At 39.3% G+C, this 26,662-nt stretch overlaps 1 protein-coding gene across 2 annotated transcripts in view; it reads left to right on the forward strand.

The window, feature by feature from the left end:
• Window positions 1-25,810, forward strand: part of CDCA2 (cell division cycle associated 2) — a 43,891-nt gene extending 18,081 nt beyond the window's left edge. For both annotated transcript variants that reach the window (XM_055578768.1, XM_055578767.1), the window contains exons 7-15: window positions 168-255; window positions 1,351-1,559; window positions 2,363-2,447; window positions 3,084-3,301; window positions 8,613-8,691; window positions 10,095-10,183; window positions 11,030-11,167; window positions 21,637-21,811; window positions 24,446-25,810. In XM_055578768.1, the coding sequence (XP_055434743.1) occupies window positions 168-255; window positions 1,351-1,559; window positions 2,363-2,447; window positions 3,084-3,301; window positions 8,613-8,691; window positions 10,095-10,183; window positions 11,030-11,167; window positions 21,637-21,811; window positions 24,446-25,662 (2,298 nt within the window). In that variant the 3' untranslated portion in view covers window positions 25,663-25,810. The remainder of the gene's footprint in view (window positions 1-167; window positions 256-1,350; window positions 1,560-2,362; window positions 2,448-3,083; window positions 3,302-8,612; window positions 8,692-10,094; window positions 10,184-11,029; window positions 11,168-21,636; window positions 21,812-24,445) is intronic.
• Window positions 25,811-26,662: the final 852 nt, after the last annotated feature.

Consider the following 26,662-nt stretch of genomic DNA (forward strand, 5'->3'; position numbering starts at 1 on the left):
CTATTCCTACATACTTCCATAAAAATTAACTAGATAATGAAGTGATATATTGATTGATTTAACATCAGATTTCCAGATAATCTGTAATGCTAACTCAAATCTTTATAAAAATAGTAATCCTATAAATAATAAAATTTAATACTTCTTCACTGTTTTTGCCCCCCAAGAAATCTTCTGCATCTGGTTTAAATCTACAGTGTGGATGTTTAATGAATGAGTCTCCTCTACTTTCAGAACTTACAGAGGCTTCAAGTGGTAAGTATTACATTTTTCCTTGGTACCTGTGCTGATTCACCCATGAAATGTTTTTTCAGTAGACATTTGTGGTTGATTTACTTATATGTGAACATTTGGACACACTGAAACCATTCCTTGCATTTTAGGAGCTCATGGTTTAGTAGAAATGTTTCAGAGCTCTTGTTGTATGAGAGATAACATACTGCCCTTTTACAGGCACAGCCCCCTCCTTCCTTCCTTCTGTACCTCCCAGTTACTATATTTTATGTTGTCTCTTTGTTCTCAGGCCATGGAGGCTTTGACTGTTGTGTTTATCACTGTATCTCTTAAGCACCCAGAATGTATGTGTTACGTGTCAGTCATCAGGCAGTGGTCTTCTATGAGAATTTGCAGGGGGAGCCTTGGCTTGTTTAACGGCACATGAGGGCTTCCCTGGTGACTCAGTGCTGAAGAAACTGCCTGCCAGTGCAGGAAACACAGGTTCGATACCTGGGTCAAGAAGATCCCCTTGAGGAGGAAATGGCAACCCACTCCAGAATTCTTACCTGGGAAATCCCATAGACAGAGGAGCCTGGTAGGCTAGAGTCCACAGGGTTGCAAAGAGTCAAACATGACTTAGCAGCTAGACAACACAGAATGTGAATTGTTTTATTTGATAATCTTTCTCCTCAGCATCTTGTCCTCTCCCTCCTACCAGGCTGGCATCCTAAAATGCTTCTGTCTGCAGCACTAAAATTGGTCAAGATTCATTGTCTAGCTCAGGTTAGTTTCATGATGGCCATCATAAGTGTCATGAGTGGAGGCAGGTTAACAGTTAATAGCTGAGCCAAGGATTCCTCTTTAACTTTGCATGGAGCCAAAATACCTTCCTTACCTTTTCCCTCAGTAGTTTGATTTGAACTAAAAGCTGTGACCAGTGCCACTTCTCTCTCTCTCTTTTTTTTTTTCTTTGTATTTCCAAATGAAATCCCAGATGTTACACTCTAAGCAGGATATCTTAGGGTTGAATATCTGAGGAGCATGTTCCTCCCTTTGCAAATACGCACTACCTTTGGTGTAGAATGGACTGATTCAGACGTCTGCCCCCCTCATGGTTAGAACTCTGTGTTGTAGGAATCCAGGATGCTGCCTCCGTAGAAGAGAGAGGATCCAATGATGCTGTTTCAGTTGATAAATGTACAGAAGTGAGCACAGACACAGCTCCCAAAGTTAGGTCTCTGGTTACCCCACTGTGCCAGAAGGACCTTCCGTCCTCCAAGACGTTTGTCCTACGTTCTGTACTGAAGAAACCCGCTGTGAAGCTGTGTGTAGAAAGCCTGCAGGTCAGTAGAGAGCTACACCTCCTAAAGCAAATTGAATAAAGACTGCTTTTGGTTCCCAGAAGTACCTCTGAAATATTATGTCATACTGGCCTAATGGAAAATGTCTCACCATAATTTTTTTTGCCTCCTCTTTCTCACTTGTAGTAGCACTGGGCACTTTCTTTTTGCTCTTTATTTTTTCATTTACACTCAGTGTGGAATATAGTATGTTGAAGATTCCACATGCCTCCTGGCCAAAAAAAAAAAACACAAAACATAACACGAAACACAAAACAGAACAGAAGCAATATTGTAACAAAGTCAATAAAAACTTTTAAAATGGTCCAAATAAAATAAAAATAGTGCACATTTAAAAAAAAAAAAACAAAAGCCAAAACACCGTATTATGCTATTTACATACTTGTTTTTTTTCTTGTTTTGGGGAAAGTCTCATACTTGAGATCATTTATACAGTATACCTCAGTTGACACTGTCCAGAGTACGCTGTAATTCTGGCCACTCATATTTTCCTTAACTTCATTTGCCAGATCCAGAAGGAGGAAATGAATTTAGCCCACATTATGGATTCCTGTTTTTTAATTTTGGCTTAAAACTACTTACTAGAGTAATAACTAGGAAACCCAGTTTTTCTTTGTGGCTAATATCATGGTATTTAAGTTAGATCAATTATGAAAGTAAAGGTAATCTGCAGTACTGTATAGTATCTATCCTTGGCAGAAAAGGAATTCCAAGTTGCCATTCTTAATGACTGTGTATGTGTATTTATATATGTAAAATTATTCATGGTTTTTTATTTTGTTTAGGAACACCTTGACAACCTCTATAATGATGGGACTTGTCCAAGCTTAACCTCCAGTCTTGCAAACAGTTGCAAAGAACAAACAGCAGGTAAGAACTTCAGGTTTATTTTGAAGCATGTGGATATAATTTTCTTGTTATTAAAAACATCTGAGATAGTCTGTGATATTTTCAATGACCTGCTGATGCCTGATGCTTCTGAAATTACCTGGGAATGAAGATAACTTGAGGGGTGGGGGATGGAATCTCTCCAGAGAGTCTCAGAATTGGTTCTATCCACTTCATCTATCCATTTTTGTATAATGGTGAAATTTGTAGAGGAAATGATATTCCATTCTTGTTATCTAAATTCAGCATGCAAAATTTACTTAAAATTTATTACCACATTTTAATTGGAAATATTGTATATCTCTTCCATTTTAAACTTTTTTCTCTCTACAAACTATGTTTTGTATTATACGAATAGCCAATCCAGTCACGTTAAGACTCTAGGATATGCCTTTTAGATAAGAAATGTAGTTACCTACAGAAGGTCAAGAAATTGTAAAGTACTAGCCTTTCCAGTGCGGGAGACCTGGGTTCGATTCCTGGGTTGGGAAGATCCCCTGGAGAAGGGAAAGACTACCCACTCCAGTATTCTGCCCTGGAGAATTCCATGGACCGTATAGTCCATGGGGTCGCAAAGAGTCAGACACAACTGAGTGGCTTTCACTTTCACTTTCACAGCCTTGCCAAATACAACGAAGAGGAAGAGAGTTACTTTCGGAGAGGAACTAAGCCCTGAAGTGTTTGATGAATCTTTGCCAGCTAACACTCCACTGCGTAAAGGACAAACACCTGTCCGTAAAAAGGATTTAAGTAGCCTCAGTCCCCCGCTATTTGAACAGTCTCCAGTTCCTGAGCGGTTACCTCAACCAAATTTTGATGACAAGGAAGAGAATCTTGTAAGTATGGAAAGTGTGAAACAGACTTGTTTCTGTTTTCATCATACCTCACCTATTTGCATGACCAGTAATTATGCTTTGAAATCATGAATGAATGACCCACAAAATGAATGGTGCATCATGATATAAGTTAATGCATTTTCTAGCTAGATTACTACCAGTTTTCTCCTATTAAAAACAATAACTTCCATGACTCCTTGAACATAGCATATTTCCTGGAACCTTACCTATTGTAAGATGTGCCGTTCTTTGAGAAAAAATGCTGAAAGTTAAACTGACACATACCATGTGCTCAGATTTCAAAGGTGTTAAGATGTGAAAGAACAACAATCTTAGGATCAATATATTATAAATATAAATTGTTCTAAATTTCTACAGGTAGAATAACTAGATTCAGGGATATGAACAGTTTTTGAATTTTTTGATACATAGTGCTAAATTAGCATTCAGAAAGTATGTACTTGTTTGAACTCAGTACTATAAGTAATCCTATTTTATTATATCTTTGTAAACCCTGAGTATTAACTGTACTTTTTTTTTTAATAGCTTAATAGGAGAAAAAGATGACTTGAAAATTTTGTTAGTGAGGTTTGAACATTTTCACATGTTTGTAGGCCATTTGAATTTCTTAGAATTACCGATTAATTTTACTTACCCATTTACATTGGGACTGTTATTCATTCTCTCTCGCTATTATACCTTGAAATAAGAATATTCTGCTTTTGGCCAAGATGGAGTAAGAGGGACCTAATTTATATTCCCATGAAAAAGAACTCAAAAGCCAGAGAAAAAGATAAGAAACAGTGGTTCACAGACGCTGGCTACTGGAAGCACAGACAGTAATCCCTGGGGGTTTACAGGGGAGGTAAACCTCACGAGAGCCCCGTCTTGCTGCCGGGGATGGATTTCCAGGCTGCAGCACAGGGAGGCGTTACCTCGACGGAGCCTGGAAGTCTCCCTGAGTTGAGAAGATGGAGTTTGGGCCTGGGAAAGTGAAGGAGGCTGGAGTTCGCCAGGTTTTCATCAGAGAAGAGACTTGCACAGAAAGAACTCTGGAGATCTGCTAAGGGTCTCTCTGGAGTCAGTGCTGGTCTACATACCTTTGTGAGTAATCTGCCCCAGGCCAGGGAGGAACCGCTCAAATGAAGCAGAGGAAAATGCCTAGAGCTCACACAGGGCTTCCCAGGTGGTACTTGTGGCAAAGAACGCACCTGCCAGTGCAAGAGATGTAAGAGACGCGGGTTCAATCCCTTTGTCGGGAAGATCCCCGTGGAGGGAGGGCATGGCAACCCACTCCACTATTCTTGCCTAGAGAATTCCATGGACAGAGGAGCCTGGTGGGCTACAGCCCAGAGGGTCGCAAAGAGTTGAACACGACTGAAGTGATTTAGCATGCATACACATAGGCCAGGAATTGTGTTTGCACCAACCCTCATAGCAAAACCTTATAATTCAGAGGATGTCAGATGCTCAGAGTATTGACTCATAAAATGGAGCAGAATTAAACTAACAGCCAACTTGTATTCATGTAGCTGCATTGCATAATGAAACCCAAGAATATAAGAAGTACTTTCAGCAACTGTGAAGCTGTGGAGATACGAGCCAGGTTACAGGCATCAGATGTAATTGTCCACCAGCCCTTCACCCCTCCTCTGAAGGCCCTCAATAAAATGGTTTGATCCTTCCCAGCAAAACAAAACTGCTGCTGCTGCTAAGTCACTTCAGTCGTGTCCGACTCTGTGTGACCCCATAGACGGCAGCCCACCAGGCTCCCCCGTCCCTGGGATTCTCCAGGAAAGAACACTGGAGTGGGTTGCCATTTCCTTCTCCAATGCACGAAAGTGAAAAGTGAAAGTGAAGTCGCTCAGTCATGTCTGACCCTCAGCGATTCCATCAACTTCAGCCTACCAGGCTCCTCTGTCCATGGGATTTTCCAGGCAGGAGTACTGGAGTGGGGTGCCATTGCCTTCTCTGAAAACAAAACTATCTAGCACCAAATAACGTTAAATTCAAAATGTCTGGCATCCAAGTAAAAATTAATAGTTGTGTAGGGAACAGTGCCATAATGAGTGGACAAATCAATCAGTAAGAATAGGCCCAGACATGATACCTATGGTAACATTTGTGGAGAGACAATCAAAGAGTTATTTTAACTATATTTCCTGTGCATGCAAGAATGTGAGAAAAGATTGAGCTTAAGAACACAAAAGATAAAACAAAGACCCAAATCAAATTCTATACGTTAAAATCTCCAGGAATAAAAAATGTATTGGGTGAGATTAATAGCATATTAGAGACTGCAAGAGAAAAGATCAGTGATTTTGAAGATGTAGCAATAGAAATTATTCTCGGTGACACAGAGAAAAAGACTAAACAAGAATAAGCAGACAATTCATGATGTGGGACAACTTCAGGTGGTATAATATGCTTGTAATTAGGGTTCCCAAAGGTGAGGAGATAGTGAAAGGAACAGAAAAAACATACTTGAAAAGCAAATGGCTGAAAAATGTTCAGGTTTTTTAGAATTAGAAGCCCATTGATTCTAAAGTTCATCAAATTCCCAGCACAGGAAACGTAACATATAGAAAGCTTAAAATCAGAAGGGAACCACTTCAGTATTCTTGCCTTGAGAACCCCATGAACAGTATGAAAAGGCAAAATCAACAATAAATGGCCTAAAAGGAGCCAGAGAGAAACAGACACCTGACATAAGACAAAATAGAAGAGAGGCAGCTGCAGATTTCTAGCTGGAACTATGGGAACCAGAAGTCAGTATAGCAGCGTCTTTTAAAGATGTATTTAAGTACTTAGAGCAAAAAAAAAATAAATACAAAATACCTGTCCATTGAGAATTCTCTATCCAGTGAGACCATCTTTCAAAACAAAAAGTGAAATAGAGGCTTTTTCAGACATAGGAAAGTTGAAATAATCCTACCACCATAACAGGTTAGACTTAGAAGTATTAAAAAGGAAGCCCTTTAATCAAAGGAAAAATAGTTCTGCATGAAAATCTGCATCTACCCAGGAATGAAGAGCACTAAAAATGCTAAATATTTGGGCAGATATAATAGACTCCTTCTTTTTAATTAGTCTTCATAAGGACAATTGTTCAAAGCAAGAGTAAGAACAATTTTTTGTTTATATGCAACCAAATTAGCATGGTATCAAGGTAGGGAGAGGTTCTTAGGCTATAAAACAAAAGTGGAATAAGTTAAAAGATATAAACCACAGTAAAATGACAAAAATACGTGGGGTACAACTAAAGCCATGCCTAGGGAAATTTTTAAAAATTAAAGGCTATATTTGAAAATGAGAGGTCTGAAATTAATGATCTCAGGCTCCACTTTAAGAAACTAGAAAAAGAAAATCAAATTAAGATGAAAGAAAGAAAGTAATAAAAATAAGTGTAGGGCTTCCCTGGTGGCTCAGTGGTAAAGAATCTACCTGCCAATGCAGGACACAGATTCTATCCCTGGTCCAGGAAAATCCCACATGCCGCAGAGCAGCTGGGCCCAAGCACCACAACTATTGAGCCTGAGCTCTAGAGCCTGGGAGATGCAGCTACAGAGGCCTGAGCTCCCTGGAGCTTGCACTTTTCAAGAGGGGAGGCCACCGCAGTGAGAAGCCTGTGCACCACAACGAAGAGTGACCCCCGCTCACTGTTAACTGGGCGAGCAGCAACAAAGACCCGGCACAGCCAAAAATAAATAAAATTATTTTTTAAAAGTGCAGAAAATCAATGAAATAGAGAACAGAAAAACAATAGAGGAAAAATAATTGAAATCAAAAGATTATGTTACAGAAAATAATGGTAAACTTCTAATCTGACTGTTCAGGAAAAAAGGAGAGGATACTCGTTACCAATACAAGGAATAAGGGAGGTGACATAACTAATTTCCTAATAATCGATAAATTGAAAGGATAATAAAAGAATATTATGAACAACTTTATATTATGCCAGTAAATTCAAGAACTTAAGCTACATTCCTTAAAAGTCACAAACTGTTAATTTCACTCAAGAAGAAATAAGTGGTGTCATTAGCTCTGTATCAACTAGAGAAATTAAACTGTAAGTAAAACATTCCCGCAAAGAAAATTGCATGTCCAAATGACTTTACTAATGAATTCTATCATTTAAGGAAGGTGCAATACTAATTTTGCCCCAGTCAGTCAGTTCAGTCGCTCAGTCATGTCTGACTCTTTGTGACCCCATGGACTGCAGCACGCCAGGCCTCCCTGTTCGTCACCATCTCCCGGAGTTTGCTCAAACTCATGTCCATCGAGTCAGTGATGCCATCCAACCATCTCATCCTCTGTCGGCCCCTTCTTCTCCTGCCTTCAGTCTTTCCCAGCATCAGGGTCTGTTCCAATGAGTCTGTTCTTCGCATTGGGTGGCCAAAGTACTGGAGCTTCAGCATCAGTCCTTCCAATGAATATTCAGGACTGATTTCCAGTTGAGTTGAGCATGCTTCCCAATTCATCACTGTCAGCTTTAACCTGATACCATAATCAGACATTATAAGAAAAGAAAACTTACAGTGCAGTATCCTCATAAACATATTAATATGCAAAAGGGAATAAATTATGAATAAGTGAGATTTTTATCCCCAAAAGGCAAAGTTGGTTTAATATTTGAAAAACAGTCTATGGAATTCACCATATTAACAGAATAAAATAGAAAAATGATATGGGCTTCTTAGTAGGTGGAGAAAAAGCATTTGACAAAATCCAGCATTGATTTCTGATAAAAAATTCTGAGCATACAGGTGATAAAGGAATTTATTTAACCTGACAAATTTTATCTATGAAAAATTAACAGCTACCATTATACTGGCTGTGTAAAAGAAAAGATTTGACATTTGCATTTATATTTGCCTTGAAGCTTGCCTGAATGTTAACTGTATGTTAACTGAATGTTAACTGAAAGCTAACTGTAATGTTAGGTTGTATTTGTTAATAGATTTTCTTACTTTATCGGGGTTAGGATATGGGACTTCAAATGATTCAAAAGGTAACTTATTGGTGGATCATCAATGCCTACACTTCACTTAAAAGTTTTATTATTATTTTGGTGGATTATAGTTAGTAAATGTGGTTTCCTTTAGGATGATTGTAAATATTATAAAACAATTATATTTATATTCAGTATCATATTTTGCTTTTTGTAATTTAGTTAATCCCTTATTGATTTCCTATCTTTATGCTTATTACAATTTGTTCTACAAAGATATATCTTATTTTCTTTGGGGCACATTTTTTATATGTCCACTGAATTTAAAGATATCTAATTTCTACCCTTTTGTTTGTTTAGGAAAACATAGAGCCTCTTCAGGTTTCGTTTGCCATTTTGAGTTCTCTTAATATGTCTTCAATTGCTGAGACTCTTTCAGGTAGTAACTTTTAAATAATCATAAATATTATTAAATGTATGTATATATGAAGATCTCCTTAATTTTAAATTTTTATTTTTATTATGATCATAGTTGATTTTTTAAAAAACCCAAATAGTATAGAAAAGCTTATAAGAAATCTCATATCCATCTCATTCCATTCCAAGTCGCATACTTTATGATCACCCACACTTAACTTCCTTCATTGGGTAGCCTCATTTTCAAGTCACTGCAAGCAGAGGAGTTGCTCTCTCCACTCTTAAGGATTCACAGTAAACTCCTTATCAGGTTGCACAATTGAAAAGATAAGGATTGTAAGCATCGTTTTTAAATATACAAAACTGTTCATCAACATGGCATTTTGTGCACACATATATTCCAAGGTCTCTGGCTTTTTTTATGATCATGACAAGGCAACAAAGATCTCTCTCTGCTTTTCTGACAAACCAGGACTTGGCCGGCAAATATGGGCAGAGTAGGGTGGGAACCATTATTCATGTCTCTCCCCTAGTGGACATCCTTTAATGGATCACCAACATATCTTCTTGTCTCTCGGACACAAACTGATCTCATTAGCACAGAATCCAATATGTGGAATGTTAAGTTACTAATAGAACTAAGTTGGAATCATAGTCTATCATCTTCCAGAGCTTATACTCTTTGACGTGCTTCACTGCTTTCTCTTTATGCCATCAAAAGTGATCACATTTCAATTTTTTGAACTTTGTGAAAGTACTTTAATGTTTTAAAATTTTTTTGAATCTCAAAATTTATTTCTCATGGTAATTAACATTTATGTTTAGATATAGGCTTCCCCAGTGGTTTAGCAGTAAAGAATCTGCCTGCAATGCAGGAGATGCAGGTTCAATCCCTGGGTTGGGAAGATCCAGGGAGAAGGAAATGGCTACCCACTCCTGCATTCTTGCCTGGGAAAATCCCATGGACAGAGGAGCCTGGCGGGCTACAGTCCATGGGGTCGCATAGAGGCCGATACAACTTAGTGACTGCTGCTGCTGCTGCTAAGTCACGTCAGTTGTGTCCGACTCTGTGCAACCCCATAGACGGAAGCCCACCAGGCTCCTCTATCCCTGGGATTCTCCAGGCAAGAACACTGGAGTGGGTTGCCGTTTCCTTCTCCAATGCATCAAAGTGAAAAGTGAAAGTGAAGTCGCTCAGTCTTGTCTGACTCTTAGCTATCCCATAGACTGTAGCCTACCAGGCTCCTCTATCCATGGGATTTCCCAGGCAAGAGTACTGGAGTGGGGTGCCATTGCCTTCTCCGAACTTAGTGACTATAGGATACTAAAAGCAAAATTAGTATTCAAGAGTATCCAGTGTTTCCAAGGCAGCGGATCTAAAAGTTTTTGTGAGCTTCCCTAATTTTGCTGTATCTTGCTCATTAGGCACTGATGCCTCTGCCTCTTCAAGTAACCGCGAGAATATAGCCCCCTTCAGAGTTGGTAGAGCAACGCGGACCTCTAACAGAAAAAGGGTAAGCGCTTGTGTTTGTTTCTAAATCTTGCAATAGCTTTTTTTTTTTTTTTTTTCTGTTTTCATGATCAAATGACTTATTGGTTAAATCTTGGTTTAATTGATGTTTTAAGAGCTAATACCTTATCCTACCTACCATGTAACCCAGGGTGATGCTGTTTTTCTGATGTGATCTTAATTCTGTGAGAAGAAAAATACATTAAAACAAGATGATTTCAGAGTGTGTGTTCATGTGGAAGGTCATCTGTTTAGAAAGTTTCTTTGGGATCTCCGTGGTTTTATTATAAATTGCATCAAAGTGCTAGGCGGAGAAGAGTAGCATGTAATTCACAATCAGAAAATGACATAACTTTTCCTAAACTACATTCCACTGTTTTCAATGTGATCATAACCCCCATTGAGTGCATGTCTTCTGTGATTTTATTAAATTAGTTGAATTTGGATTTTTGTCTACAGCATCCTAGTGCATAAACATATAGCATACTAATAATATTTTTTGCTCATATTTTTGGATGATAAACGCAGAAGTCAAACTTAGATAATCTAACAGTTCATTATTTTTCTCCCTCATAACCCATCAGTAGTTAGGTACTAATACTAAATTATAGGTGTTCAGTAGGTACCTGAGACAATGATTCTTTTTATTTTTTTAAATTTTATTGAACTCTATCTAGTTGATTTACCATGTTGTATTAACTTCTGCATGTTAATACTATTAATATTGCTATATTAACTTCTGCAGAAATGGGGTGTAAAGTGGTAGAATCCACAGGGGAGGGAAAAGACATGAAATGAAAATGTAACTGCCTGTGTTTTACAGTAGCCCTGCTTTCAATTTTCTTTCTAGAAGTTGATCAGTTTTTCACAAGAGAGTGTTTGCAACTTACTCAATGCAGAAGCTCAGCCTTGTAAAGAAAAGAAAACTAATAGGAGGAAGTCTCAAGAAAGCAAGCATGCAGACAAAGTCCTTCCACGAAAGAATCGGGTGAGTGTGTGTTTAAAGATGTAACGAAGAGTAGACAGTACATTTGTTTGTGGTGTGGTTAGGAAAACACGAAAACAAATTTTTTTTCTAGTTAACATGGGACCAAGAGTATTAAAAATCAAGTTATCATAGAATAGAAGGGGCCATAGATATTATATACTCTTATTATATACAATTGTGCATTACCCAAAAGCCATTTTTGCATTGTCTTCATTGGGTTGGGTTGTGTACACCCAGTGCTGGGAATCACCAACGCGAATGTGGAATTGATTCTTACCTTTGAATCTGGTCTAGTCTCACTATACCGTCTTATGGGAATCCTCTGAGAGGATTTCTCAGGGATGAGTGTGCCATCTGTCACTTGTTTGACTTGGCTGCTGCCAGTAGGTTGATGGATGACCTTCCGTATTGAAGCAAGAATTCAGAAATTAGCTCTGTCTTCCTCCACGCCTGGAGGCCTATGTCGGCTCATGACATCACTGTTTCTTTGTGGAAGGCAGATCTAGCACTTTAACCCAGGTCCTGGTGCTCCCCACTTCAGTGACTGGCCCCTCCCCTGTCACATCCACAGCTTGTTGGTACCCAAGACCTTTGTATGTCCTCCTCTCCACCCCCAGCTTCCTCTCCACCCAGCGTTCTCAAGCTATCTTACTCATACCTCCTCTAGTGTTATATTTACTCTTAGGCTTTCAGAAGTCCTATGATTTCATTTCCTATGTTTCCTCATTCATCCTAAGCCGTGTAAGCTGTTTTCAACACACTTGTCTGTAATCTCGGGTCTTCATCCCTTTCATTCTGCTTCCTTCCTGGAAGCAGAATGCCATCTGTCCCCTCTGAATGCCACCATTGTCCCCTCTCCCATCCGACATTGCTGCTGGAGAGCCTCACGGTCCACTGCAGAGTCACTGTGTCAGATGTTATTATGTTAATAATTCTTCCATTATTTTTCCAATATTTAGGTTACTAAGTTGTAACCTAGTGACTAAAATCCAGTGTGTCTTTGAGATCTTGTTCCTACTGTCTGGCCCCGCAGCATTTGACAAAACTGAGATCTCTCCTGTATGGTCTCTATTAAAGGTTTGTGTCCTTCCACCCATTTCTAAATGTTTATGTTACCCAGAGTTCTATTTTACTCTCTGACCTTTGAAACAGCTTATTTCCTGGGTGGTTTCATGTGTAACACAGTTGATAACACTCATATGTTTCCTGTCTATAAGTATAGGTTCAGCTACCTACTAGGCATCTTTCCTTAAACTACCCTGCCAACACTTCAAAAACCAACATTTCCATAACGAAACTCATCCGTTTAGACTCTGGAAGTTTAGTTTTTTAATGTTACTGGAGGAGATACTTTAGCAAAATGAGGACGTAAGCTTGAGAATTCAGGATACAGCGGGTCTAATAATAATGACAGAGAACAGAAATCTCTGATCATAGCTGTTCAATCAGCCTGGAAGAGCAATCAACCCAAATCTGAACAAGAAAAGAGTGCTCTGGGAGTGGGGGTGGTGGGGGGGGTGTCTCTGAAGGGAAGAAGAAAAAGGCCTGTGATTGAGCAAATGAAAGTTGTGCCATATAAGAAAAAAAGCTCATTCTGTACCATCCGAAAGAAAAGTCTGTAATGTAGGAGTTTTGGAGCAAATAGAAAGCAAACGTTATGGAATTCCCTAGTGGTCCATTGGTTAAGACTTCACCTGTCAGGCAGGGGACACAGGTTCCATCCCTGATCCAGTAAGATTCCACATGTCTGGGGGCAACTAAGCCCATGTACCACAACTACTGAAGCTCAAGGACTCAAGACCCATGCTCCGTAACAAGAGAAGCCACCGCAGTTAGAAGCCCACTCATTGCAACCAGAGAGTAGCCTCCACTCACTGCAACTAGAGAAAGCCCACGTGCAGCAACAAAGACCCAGCACAGCCAAAAGTAAATTGTTTTAAAAACAATAGAGAGGGAACTTTAATAAGTGCGATTTCAACCAACAGTAGGGTGTAAGAAAAAGTGTATTTTTTATGTTCCTGGGTGGCTCAGTGGTAAAGAATCCACCTGCCAGTGCAGGAGTTATGAGAGCCTAGCAGGCTACATTCCATGGGGTCGCAAAGAGTCGGACACAACTTAGTGACTAAACAACAACAAGCCACCCAGTCTGCAGTATTTTGTTATGGCAGCTAATATGGCAAACCAATATATTGCCTTTATCTAAGAAAGTAGGGAACATTAAAAAAAATTGTGTGTGTGTATATATGATTAACAACAATAATGAGAAAACATAGAATAGATCAAAAACTAATAAAACCTGGTTACCTGTAGGGAGAAGAGACAGAGGAGGAACAGAAAGGAAAAGGCTAGATTTCCCTGAATGTGGTTTTTCCTTTTAACTTTGAACTGTAAATGTTCTGCATGATTATGAAACAATTATAGTTCAATTTTTTAAAGTTGTTAAACAAAATGAAACAAATTGATGTAACTGTATATCAAGTCAGTGGCTTGACCTCATCAATTTTTTTCAGGATCAGAAGTGTGAAAATTCCAAATGGGATGTACATTGATTTTGTTGTTCAGTTGCCAAGTATGTCTGACTCTTTGCAACCCCATGGACTGCGCCTTGCCAGTCTTCCCTGTTCTTCACTATCTCCCAGAGTTTGTTCACATTCATGTCCGTTGAGTCAGGTGATGCTATCTAACTATCTCATCCTCTGCTGCCCCAGGAACAAAAATAACTGCAGAAAAACTTAAACAGTAACACTCACCGATAGAAGAATTTACTCTACAATGAAGCAAATAAGAAGGGATTTGTGTATGCATGTCTTTTTTTTTAACTGTCATTAAGAATCCAGAGCAAATAGATGAGGAAACAATAGAAACAGTGACAGACTTTATTTATTTGCTCCAAAATCACTGCAGATGGTTACTGCAGCCATGAAATTAAGACGCTTGCTCCTTGGAAGAAAAGCTATGACAAACCTAGACAGCATATTAAAAAGCAGAGACATTACTTTGCCAATAAAGGTCCATCTAGTCAAAGCTGTGGTTTTTCTAGTAGTCGTGTATGGATATGAGAGTTGGACCATAAAGAAGGCTGAGCGCCAAAGAATTGATGCTTTTGAACTGTGGTGTTGGAGTCCCTTGGACTGCGAGGAGATGAAACCAGACAATCCTAAAGGAAATCAGTCCTGAATATTCACTGGAAGGACTGATGCTGAAGCTCCAATACTTTGACCACCTGATGCCAAGAGCTGAGTCATTGGAAGAGACCCTGATGCTGGGAAAGATTGAAGGCAGGAGGAGAAGGAGACGACAGAGAATGAGATGATTGGATGGCATCACTGACTCAATGGACATGAGTCTGAGCAGGCTCAAGGAGACGGTGAAGGACAGGGAGGCCTGGCGTGCTGCAATTCATGGGGACACAAAGAGTCAGTCACAACTGAGTAACTGAACAGTAGGAATCCAGACTCTTCACTGGAAATAAGATAAACTTTAAAATCAAATTCAAAACCTTGTTATACTAAATTTGAATTTAAAATATCATGAACACATGCTTTTACCATTTAAAACAATTCTCTAGCTCTTTCTGTTCATAAATTGTAGAAGCACTGAGCCTCCTTTGTACCTACATTGCCATGTCTACCATCTCAACTGAAAGGGATCGATATTACCTTAGTGAAATGACCACTTTCAGATTTACAGCAGCAAATGCAGAAAATGAGCGCAGATCTGGAGCAGTGTGCATGCAAGGATGCCTAAGAAACTTCTGGGGCCATATTAAAGGACATACAATCATTTTGAAGGGTCCTCTGCTGACCAAAGGTAGGACAGTGTAGCTATCAGACATATTGATTGCAGTGGTTTGAAACAGAAACATCAAATAGGAAAAAACACTTAATTTCCTCATAATGAAAACCTAACCACAAAGGAGAGATAAGAAAGCCTTCTTCAGTGATCAATGCAAAGAAATAGAGGAAAACAACAGAATGGGAAAGACTAGAGATCTCTTCAAGAAAATTAGAGACTCCAAGGGGACATTTCACGCAAAGATGGGCTCGATAAAGGACAGAAATGGTATGGACCTAACAGAAGCAGAAGATATTAAGAAGAGGTGGCAAGAATACACAAAAGAACTGTACAAAAAAGATCTTCACTACCAAGATAATCACAATGGTGTGATTGCTCACCTAGAGCCAGACATCCTGGAATGTGAAGTCAAGTGGGTCTTAGAAAGCATCACTACGAACAAAGCTAGTGGAGGTGATGGAATTCCAGTTGAGCTATTTCAAATCCTGAAAGATGATGCTGTGAAAGTGCTGCACTCAATATGCCAGCAAATTTGGAAGACTCAGCAGTGGCCACAGGACTGGAAAAGGTCAGTTTTCATTCCAATCCCAAAGAAAGGCGATGCCAAAGAATGCTCAAACTACCACACAATTGCACTCATCTCACACGCTAGTAAAATAATGCTCAAAATCCTCCAAGCCAGGCTTCAGCAATATGTGAACCGTGAACTGCCAGATGTTCAGGCTGGCTTTAGAAAAGGCAGAGGAACCAGAGATCAAATTGCCAACATCTGCTGGATCATGGAAAAAGCAAGAGAGTTCCAGAAAAACATCTATTTCTGCTTCATTGACTATGCCAAAGCCTTTGACTGTGTGGATCACAATAAACTCTGGAAAATTCTGAAAGAGATGGGAATACCAGACCACCTGACCTGCCTCTTAAGAAACCTGTATGCAGGTCAGGAAGCAACAGTTAGAACTGGACATGGAACAACAGACTGGTTCCAAATAGGAAAAGGAGTACGTCAAGGCTGTATATTGTCACCCTGCTTATTTAACTTATATGCAGAGTACATCATGAGAAACGCTGGACTGGAAGAAGCACAAGCTGGAATCAAGATTGCTGGGAGAAATATCAATAACATCAGATATGCAGATGACACCACCCTTATGGCAGAAAGTGAAGAGGAACTACAAAGCCTCTTGATGAAAGTGAAAGTGGAGAGTGAAAAAGTTGGCTTAAAATTCAACATTCAGAAAACTAAGATCATGGCCTCTGGTCCCATCACTTCCTGGGAAATAGATGGGAAAACAGTGGAAACAGTGTCAGACTTTATTTTTTGGAGCTCCAAAATCACTGCAGATGTTGATTGCAGCCATGAAATTAAAAGACGCTTACTTTTTGGAAGGAAAGCTATGACCAACCTAGATAGCATATTCAAAAGCAGAAACATTACTTTGCCAACAAAGGTCCGTCTAGTCAAGGCTATGGTTTTTCCTGTGGTCATGTATGGATGTGAGAGTTGGACTGTGAAGAAAGCTGAGTGCCAAAGAATTGATGCTTTTGAACTGTGGTGTTGGAGAAGGCTCTTGAGAGTCCCTTGGACTGCAAGGAGATCCAAACAGTCCATTCTAAAGGAGATCAGTCCTGGGTGTTCTTTGGAAGGACTAATGCTAAAGCTGAAACTCCAATACTTTGGCCCCCTCATGGAAAGAGTTGACTCATTGGAAAAGACTCTGATGCTGGGACGGCTTGGGGGCAGGAAGAGAAGGGGACGACAGAGGATGAGATGGCTGGATGGCATCACCGATTCGATGGACATGAGTTTGGGTGAACTCCAGGAGTTGGTGATGGACAAGTAGGCCCGGCGTGCTGCAATTCATGGGATCGCAAAGAGTCGGACACGACTGAGTGACTGGACTGAACTGACCTGAACCACCAAACTTAAAGTTCACCTTAGAAGCTGTCTAGGACATCAATTCTTATTTTTGGGTTTTTTCATTTTGGAAACCTAGAAGATAAAATTTGAGCTATGTTTCAGGTAAACAAATAGTTTATAAGGGAAAGCTCTTGGGATAGTTGTCACTAATCAAAAAGATCTGTTCACAAAAGCTGTTGAATGTTAGGAAGAAGCTAATGGGGGAGCCAGAGGCCATAGGCACCTGAGACCACTGGTCATTTGTAGTGCCATGCAGGGGGAGAATGTGGGCCTACTGGTGCAATGAGGGCATTTACAACCTTCCCTGAGATGCGTTTTCCTAAAAAGATCAAAGCTGTATCTAATTAAGCCTGGATCTAATATCTGGTTGATAGGAAGTATCAGGAGATAGACGAATATAAAGACATACTTGGGTACAGTCACCCAAATCCAGAGCTTGGTGGCCACTACAGGATAATATGCCTCAAGGACATTCATCACATAAATGGCAGGGGTATAAGCCATAGAACAGAGCACATCTCAACCAAATGACATGTGTGGAGACCTTGTTCAATCCTGATTTGAACAGTTGTAAAAAGACAATTAAGGGCCACTTGGAGAAAGTGGAACTCAGAGGAAATATTAGGGAAAACTGCTATCTCTGGGTTTTTTTGCACCTAAGTTTTTATTTTGAGATCATTTTCAAGATGCATGCTGTTATCAGAAAAACTAGAAAGATCCCAGCTACCCTTTGCCCAGCTCCGTCCATGGTGACATTTTGCAAAACAGTTGTACAGTATCACAGTGGTAAGATAACAAAATACAGTCAAGATGCAGGACGTTTCCATTGCTGCAGAGATCTCTTCAGGCTTGTAGCTCTATCCTCTTCTCACTGCCTCCCCCACCTTAACCCCCCAGCAGCCAGTCTTGGAGGGTTAAGGACCAGTCTGTCCTCCACTCCTTTCATTTTGTCATTATGTTCATGGACTCACATTTTAGGTATCCTTTTGGGACTGGCTTTTTCACTCAGCATCATTCTCTGGAGATTTGTCCAGATCTGTGTATATCAATAGTTCCATTTATTGCTGACTAGTATTTGTCATTTTAGAAAAAGGTAATCATTTCACAATATATATACTTATGTGTATTCCTTAAACCTACATAATGTTATACATCTGTTACATCTCAAAGCTGGGAAAAATAAATAAAAGTTCATTGTACAAGACGAAAAAAATGAGCAATAAAATACAATGCCAAATAATAGAATGTTTCTTTTTTTTTGTTTGTGTGTGTGTGGGTGGGGGCGGGGGGGAAGAATCCCTTATCTCTTAGAGATATTGTAGGATTTTCAGATGAGATGATGTCGTGGCTGGGATTTGCTTTAAAATAATCTGAGCAAAGGGAGTTATAAATGAATCATGATTTCTATGTTAGTAATTAGAAGAGTTAGCTGTTGGGAACATGGGATTCAAGGTCCTATTCTTTCTTCTTCTTGAGTGTTTGAAACTTTACGTTATTAAATGTTAAAAATACAGCAATCCGAGCCCCTTTTTTAGACAGATGGAGCCAGCTACAGGAACTAAAAATGAGCCAATAAATAAGTAAATGGCAGGGACAGAAAAATGTTTGCTTTTCACTGGGAGCTTTCCTGTTCAGTTTGATGTGTTGCTCTGTACCTGAATTATTTTAAAATAATTTTAAAGTTACTCTAAAAACAATTTAATTGTGCAAATAATACAAGAAGTAAGCACTTCTGTTGCATGACCTCGTTGCCTGTGTGAGAAGAAATAATGGTGATTGGGGAGTAAATAGAATCCCATTAAGCATAATATCTTGAGTTGTCCTTTGTCTCCAAGTCCTAAACCAGTCTCATCACATGGCTTCCTGAGGATTCCAATTGCTTAGCTTCCCAGGTGGCTCCATGGTTAATAATCTGCCAATGCAAGACATATAGGAGATGCGGTTTGATCCCTGGGTTGGGAAGATCCTCTGGAGTAAGAAATGGCAACCCTTTCCAGTGTTATTGCCTGGAAAATCCCATGGACAGAGGAGCCTGGCAGGCTACAGTCCATGGGGTCGCAAAGAGCTGGACACAACTGAGTACACATGCACTCACATCTCTTGTTTGTTACAGTCTAAAGAAGGCTTTTTGTATTGGAGTAAATTCAGGTATTGATAAAATTCTAACCTTTGTAGACAAAACCTTCTTGTGGGTAAGATAAGCATTGCTAGATATGTTTTCGTGACAGACCACAGGCTTTCATTTTTTTTTTTTAATTGATTTTTATTGGAGTGTAGTAGTTTTACAATGTTGTGTATTAGTTCATCTTTACTTTTTTCTTTTTGGGTGGTGTCCTTCTCTTGGTCCATGACTGTGAAAAAACAATACTAGTCTTTCCTCATGTTTGGCAAATTTTATGTTTAACTGTACTTTTCCTTTCTCATTCATTCATTAGTTCATTTATGTTTCTTGAGAAGCCACTAAGATCCAGGCACTGTTGGAAATAGTTTATATAAACAAAGATTTCCAGAATCCTGTTTAAAAGGGGTTTACTTGAGCCATGAATCAGAAACTGTCCTGATGACATTGATCATAGTATACTAACCAACGTAGTAGGGCTGAGGTCACACAGTAACACTAAGAGCATAATTTAATGTTATAAATACTTCCTCCCCTATCAGTATTCAAAGTAGTAAGAAGAAAAAGAATAACTGACACATAGCCTTTCCTATGAATCAAGCCATACTTTAACCATTTCACATATATTGATATAATGCTCACCACAGCTTTCTGTGGTATGTGCTTTTGTGGTTCCCATTTTGCAGATGAGAAGACTAAGGTACAGAGAGGTGAGGTAACTTGCCTAAGATTACAAAGCAATGAGTGGAGTGTCAGAGTCGGGATTTGAACTGAAGACAACTGGCACAAAGCCAAATATTTCTCTCTTGCAACTTAGCTATGGAACCCAAGTAAAGATTTTTCTCTTGGTTTCCATTTCCGTTGACCAAACTATTATTTTCCCAACTGTTCCTTGGAAATCAACAGATGTTCCCTGAAAAAAAAAAATGTTTCGTGGAAAAATATTTAAGCCAGCATTTTTCCAATGTATATAGAGGTTATTTATACTGAGTACTTCTCAGAGAATTTAGTGTTGAGTGTATACTATAAATCACCAAGAGGACCATTTATCTTTTACAGTTCTAAAATTATTTTTTCATGGAATGTTTTTTTCTTGTTTTGTTTTTACAGGACATCTATAGAAATCTCAAGGAACTTAAAGTTCCATGCCATTTCTGTACTCTTAAATGTCTTCCACTCTTCCACACCATTCGCTTCTGTGCTGTTACCCAAGTACTCTCTCTCAAATGCAGACTCAGATGTTTCCACTCTCTAAGACACCATGTGGTGAACCCTCATTGCTTTTGGGGTATATTCATTGCATTGAAGAACCTTGCTGGCTTTGTTGGCCTCTTCTGCTGCTTCTTTGTGGGTCAGTGGACCATGAACAGCTCCTCCTCTGCTCTATGCTGCCTCGCTTAGATCTGTTCCCTCTGCATTCGCTTGAAAAGCCTTTCTTTGCACTCCCATCATCAACCGAAACAATTCTCACTTGTTTAAAATTTGGCTTAGACATTCCATTTCCTGTGGACCCTGTCTTGAAAACCTCCTGTAGGCCAGGTCTCCGTCTTCTCAATCTATGTAGAGTCTGTCCTGGTCTGTATGTATGTATTACAATTACTTGCCATTAAACCAAGAGTTCCCTAAAGACTTGTTTTTACATTTCATACCTAGCAAATTATTACCTGCACAAAGCAGTTTCTCCATAAATACTTGAATGGATGCCATTTTCCAGAAGCTCTAACTGTTAGCAATGTATTCCTTATGTTGACCTAAAATCTGGTTCTTTCCAGTATTATCACATTGAATATATTTCATTATTTTTGCTCATAACAACCTATCTAATAATACTGTATTATTTCAATATAGTATTTGGGTTCCCCTCAAGTCTTCTCCATGTGAAACTTATTTATTTATTGTTTTTATATTTTTATGAGCTATATGCCTAGAAGTGGCATTGCTGGAATATCCATATGAAACTTTTTTAAACAATAGAGCATTAGTGCTCAGTTACTGATAGGTAGTCAGAATTGAACACTGCATTCCAGATAGTATTAAAGCAGTTTTAATTTTTATAGAAACCCACATGTTTTCCATCAGTTATTACCAAACCTTTTTTCCCTCATCTTCTGCTTATGCTTATTGAATTCCATCTTATTTTGACCTGATCATTTTAATCTTGATTAGATCATCTCTTGTTTGAAGCAGCTTTGTGTTATCTTCAAATTTTATGTACACACCTGTTGTTTCTTCATCCACATCTCAGAACAGAAAACGGTTTCCCATAATTTCCAATAGAGAACTCATTCTAGGTTACTCCTGAGTCATCCTAACCACATCCTAGTTACAGTTCCTCTTGTCTTCAGTCTGTCTGTCCAGTTCTACAGCACCTCACCTGTTTTGCACTTATCCAGAGCTTATTTCAGCACATGCTTTGTGGAAATACAGACCGTGAGTCTACAATTCATAAATTGAGTTCAGCTTTTTATTTTAGTTGACACCTGTAAACTACCTAGCCCCTTCACCCTGACTCCAGTTTCTCAAGTTTTAAATGGAATAACTAGTCTTAAGTTTTTCTGTAAAAATTTAATTTGAGGATCAGAAGGGTACGTGGTGCTCCATCCTTCTCAGTGACGGCGTTCTAATACATTTTCTCAGGTTTTAAAAGGTTGCAAAAAGAAGAAAGGAAAGGGAAAGAGAAAAGGTGTCCAGAAGTCTCTATATGGAGAAAGAGACATTGCCTCTAAGAAGCCGCTCCTGAGCCCTATCCCTGAGTTGCCAGAGGTCTCTGAGACGCCATTGGTTGGGAGCCTCGTCCGGAGAATGTACCCAGGTAGCGCTTTGTCACCATTGTATCTCTTCTCCTCTCTGTTGCCATTTCACTCTCTTTTTTTCCCCTTTTCTCTTCATTGTGTCAAGAATACATAAATTTAAAACAGCAACTTTCCCTCCTATTCCCACAAGAATGTTAAGAAGCAATGGGCAACTTCCCTGGTGGTTCAGCGGCCGAGACTCCAGGCTTCCAATGCAGGGGGTGTGAGTTTGGTCCCTGGTCGGGGAACTAAGATCCCACATGCTACAAGGTGTGGCCAAAAAAGCGTGTTTTTGTTGTTGTTGTTGTTGTTGTTGTTGTTTTTTAAAGCAGTAGTTCTTTAACTTTCAGGTCACCTAGACCCTTTTCAGAATCTGCTGGACACCCCCTCTCCCCAGAGAAACTCAGACACAGTAGATTGCATGTAATTTTAGGGGAAAGAATTTCCTTTTACCCTGTCTTTGCTTTTTAAAGCATTTTGGTAAAGCAAAATGAATTCTGAGTGGTGGTATATTCCATTGCTGAAAGTCAACTGGCTCAGTAATAGGTGTATCTTCTATGAATTAAAAATAAAATTAAAACAAACAAACAAAAAAATTGCCCTGAAAAAACTTCAGTAGAGTTGGCACTGCTAAACATCTTCTGGAAAGATTTATAAATCAAACTTGATTACTTGGAAAATTTTGTTGAAAAGGAAGATTAAGTCTGTTGATACCCTGATAAAAATTGGATTGGAGTTACATCTGGTTGGTTAATGCTTGAGTTTCAATCGACTAAATCATCCTGAAAATTGAAAATGAGTTCATTTGGTGCATGAATTTTGTATGGAACCAGTTTTAAAATAGCTTCCTTTGTCACTCATCAAATATTTATAGCCTACATTCCATTTGCAACATACTATAAAGGATCTATCATAGAGTCAGGGGTGAATATGGTACATGTCATTATGGACTCTTGGTGTCTGCTTCCCAGGTAGCACTAGGGGTAAAGAATCCGCCTCCTAATGCAGGGGACAATGGGATGGAGACACAGGAGATATGGGTTCAGTCCCTGGGTCGGGAAGATCCCCTGAAGGAGGAAATGGCAACCCACTCCAGTATTCTTGCCTGGATAATTCCATGGACAGAGGAGCCTGGCAGGCTACAGTCCACAGGGCCACAAAGAGTCAGACACACTTAGCAACTGAGCACAGTGCTGCTTAGCCTTTAGGACTTAGCCAGGCTGGCTGTGTTCCCAGGAAAACTCTTTGTTCACATTATACCTTTACCACCTGGTTTATAATGATCTGTCCACCATCTTCCCCTGCAAGTTTTCGTTCCCATGAGACTGGAAACTAAGACCTATTTTCATTATATCCCCAGTTCCTCATAGGGTTTTTTCTAAAGGCATTTGAACAGTGACTGTTAGTGCATATCTTCCATAATGCATCCTATTAGAGAATTTCTTTTCAAAAATACCTGAAGCTTTTTTTTGATCTGTAGGTTTCATCTGCTCTGAGGGTCTGAAGCCATCTCCATCCCTCTGTCTCTCTTCTTCCCTCCATCCTTCTCCCCTGCCTTCCTTTTCTAGTATGTTAATCTCATGAAAAATACACAAATATCAATGTTTTAAAGTTATTTAAAGAGCCCAATTGACATATGGGTTGGTTGGCACCAAGGGGCTTCTGTCCTCTGTTATCTCTAGCTTTCTGTGACATGATTGTAAGTACCCAAGTCAGGGTTGTATAAATACCTTTTCAAACTGACAGGTTGTTTTGTAGGTGTGGGGCTCAGCTTATGTTTTTATCTTTCAGTTTCAATTTTGTTTGAAACATTTTTTATACACATTTGACTGACCAATTAAAAACTTTATTATCTGCAATAACCAGAGAGATGACTTCTCATGGTACTGAGCTTGAGAGCTCACAAAGCCTGGATTCACTTAGGCTGTATTATGCGACCTGAAAACCTTGATGATGTATTTTTCACCTGTGATGTAACACCAGGTGCCAGAAACACACGGCAGGCTCCAGATGACATGTCTTCTTGGAGGGTGAATTATAGTCAGAGATGGAAATGGAATGGGGGGGATTTCTAGAGAATGGAAACCAACAGGGCTGTATTTGAGGGTATGGTGCAGTTCATGTTAATTTTTTAACACAGGGCATACGACCTGAGTGTCTTCAGAAGTATCCTTTTAACGAAGTCCTCAAATGCCCCCAGAATTCCAGATTTTCTCTTTTCTATTTCAAGGGGGAACACAGATAGAAAAGTTTCCAAAGCACAGTGTTGCCCGTTTTCAGTAATTCATTTTCTGGGAAATGGAAAATGTGTCTGCCTCACGCTAACTGACCTTGTAGGATGCGAAGCACATTAGAATAGAGGAAGCCATTTCAGATACGGTTCTCATTTCCCTGGTCTCGGGTTGTGTGTTTTATTAATTCATGCATTAAGTACATATTTTCTTAACCTGTAGGTTGAGGAAGAACTGAGCAAGACAGACTGCTGACAGATGGGGGGTGGGCGGTGAGCAAGCACAGGGTGGTATTTGTAGGTCTTGTGACTTTTTGAAAGCTTGAAATGCAGACAGATACAATTTGGCACCTGTTTTGATTTGTGAAAGTTTATTTCCATTGTTGCTTTTTAATTCAATTTAACCTTATTTACATACCCTTAGATGATTTCAACTCAAATGGTAAATATGAAGAAATGATGCTTCTGAAGAGAGAAAATATTTTGTCTCAGGACCCAGAAGATTGGCAGGTAATTCAAGGCTTTAATAAAGACGATGCATCTGAATCCTGCAGCTCTGACATGAAAAGTTCCTCATCTTTTAGTAATGCTACTTTTGAGCAAGATGCAAATATAAACTCTATAGAAATGGATGAAAATGAAAATATCCCAAAAGCAATTACGTTGGAAAGTGAAAACGAACTAAAAACCGGGACTGAGTGTGAAAACAGCTGTATTTCTTGTACTTTAGTGACTGTAACACCCATTGTATCAGATAATCCAAAACCCAATTTTCCCCTGCAGTCCCAAGAAGTTTCTGCTGCTGGTCAAAATGTGGAAAACCTCTTTCAAATAGTTAAAATCTCAGAAGATATGAGCATCAAATGTGAAAAACAGAGTGGCTTCTCAGTCATTCCAGAAGACAAACTACAGACTGAGCATCTCATACCCGATTCACAAAAAGAATGTGATTGTTCAGAAGATGTCTTAACTGACCAGAGAAAAGTAAGTAAAAGTCAAGGTGAGGATTTGGGACGAAACTCCGCAGCCAGTTGCAGTGGTGTGAGTGACAGAGAAAGAAAATACAGAGGACGCTCTGTGGGTGGTTCTGATGGGCCTGGTTTACATTTGGAAAGAACCAACAACCTCCAACCTTCCTACAGCATGAGCAGCTTGGTAGAAATTAGTTTAGAAAATTCCCAACTGTGTGAAGATTTATCTGATTCCATTGAGCAAAGCCTTCAGAGAACAAAGAGCGAAACCAAAGTAAGACGCAGCTTGAGGCTGCAGAAAAGTATGGAAAGCGAAGGAGGGCTCGTGTGGGTTTCACCTCCACCGCCTCCTGCCTCCTGCGCTTCACAGAGAACCAAGAGGAGAACAGTAGGTACTCTTGACAGCAGAGGCTTCGAGCCTGTGTCCTCCAGGCAGGATCCTTGCATGCTGCCCTTCACATCAAGTGAGGAGAATGGTAAGGGCTTTACCACTGCTCCTGGTGCCAGTTTACCTGGGAAGAGGAGGAGGAGAAGCTTCTGTACCTCTACACTTGCCAATCCTAAAAGTACCACCCAGTCAAGAGGCTGCAAAAGAAGATCCTTTCTCGGCCAGAAGGGAGAGAACACGCTCCAGGAGACCTCGAGAGAATCAGACCTATCAGAGAACTAAAGCAGTCACTGACACTGCCAGCAGAGCAATTAGGCAAGAGAGAAGGTAACCCACCGTTCATGCCTGAAAGATTCTTTCATCCAGTTCCCATCTTTGTTCAACCTCAATGTTTTAAAAGTTTCCAATAAAATCATTTGAGTTGAACCTACATTTAAGGAGAAATAAGTGAATTTCTTCATCCTTCAAACCTAAATATATCCTCCCCTCAAAGGAGAAATGTTTTGTTGGTATTCTGTTAAAAAGGATTGGTTTCAGACCCAGCAACTTACCTCTTGAGTTTTATTTCATGTTGGCACATATTTACCACTGAAGCTTTAGAGTTTCTGTTGTGAAAAAGCATCTTCTCATCCACATAAAACAAGAACTGACTTGTTTTATGTGGATGAGAAGAGTTTTGGTTTGATTTTTTTTCTTTAACAAATTAATGCAATGACTGTAACTTTCTGAAAGTTGAAGGTTATATAAGGTTGAAAACTTAAAGCGGCCTGAGGTGTGGGGTATATTTTGTCTTGAAATATTGCCCCCAAAAACAACTAGGAAAGATGGAAATGATAAAACTTGTTTTGGTTTAAAGTTAAGAGAAGCTTTAATCATTTACTTCATCTCAAATAAAACTTTTAGCAGTTAGATTAAAAGCAAATCTTAAACATGGGATTTTGAAAAACTCTTTCAATAAGAATATTGCAAATCTATCACTATGAAATGAATCTATAATTTAGAAATAACTAATGTGAAAGCATTTTAACCTTCAAACAAGATTCTTGTATGTTTTGTCAGATAGGAACTGGGAGATTGGTTTTTGGTGAAAATATAAACAGTCTGATGGAGGACTCATCTCTCATGTTATTCAAATTAGTCACAGGTAATTTGGGATTTAATTTATGGTTCTCCATTAAAAAAAAAATCCAGAAAGAAACTCACTTGAAGGCCCCTAGAAAATTGGTTTACTAGAAACCTAGTGGTAGGCTGCTGATTTCTTTCTTAACATGGCATTTTCCAG

Source organism: Bubalus kerabau, chromosome 4, assembly GCF_029407905.1.
Source record: "Bubalus kerabau isolate K-KA32 ecotype Philippines breed swamp buffalo chromosome 4, PCC_UOA_SB_1v2, whole genome shotgun sequence".
NCBI classification, from domain to species: Eukaryota; Metazoa; Chordata; class Mammalia; order Artiodactyla; family Bovidae; genus Bubalus; species Bubalus kerabau.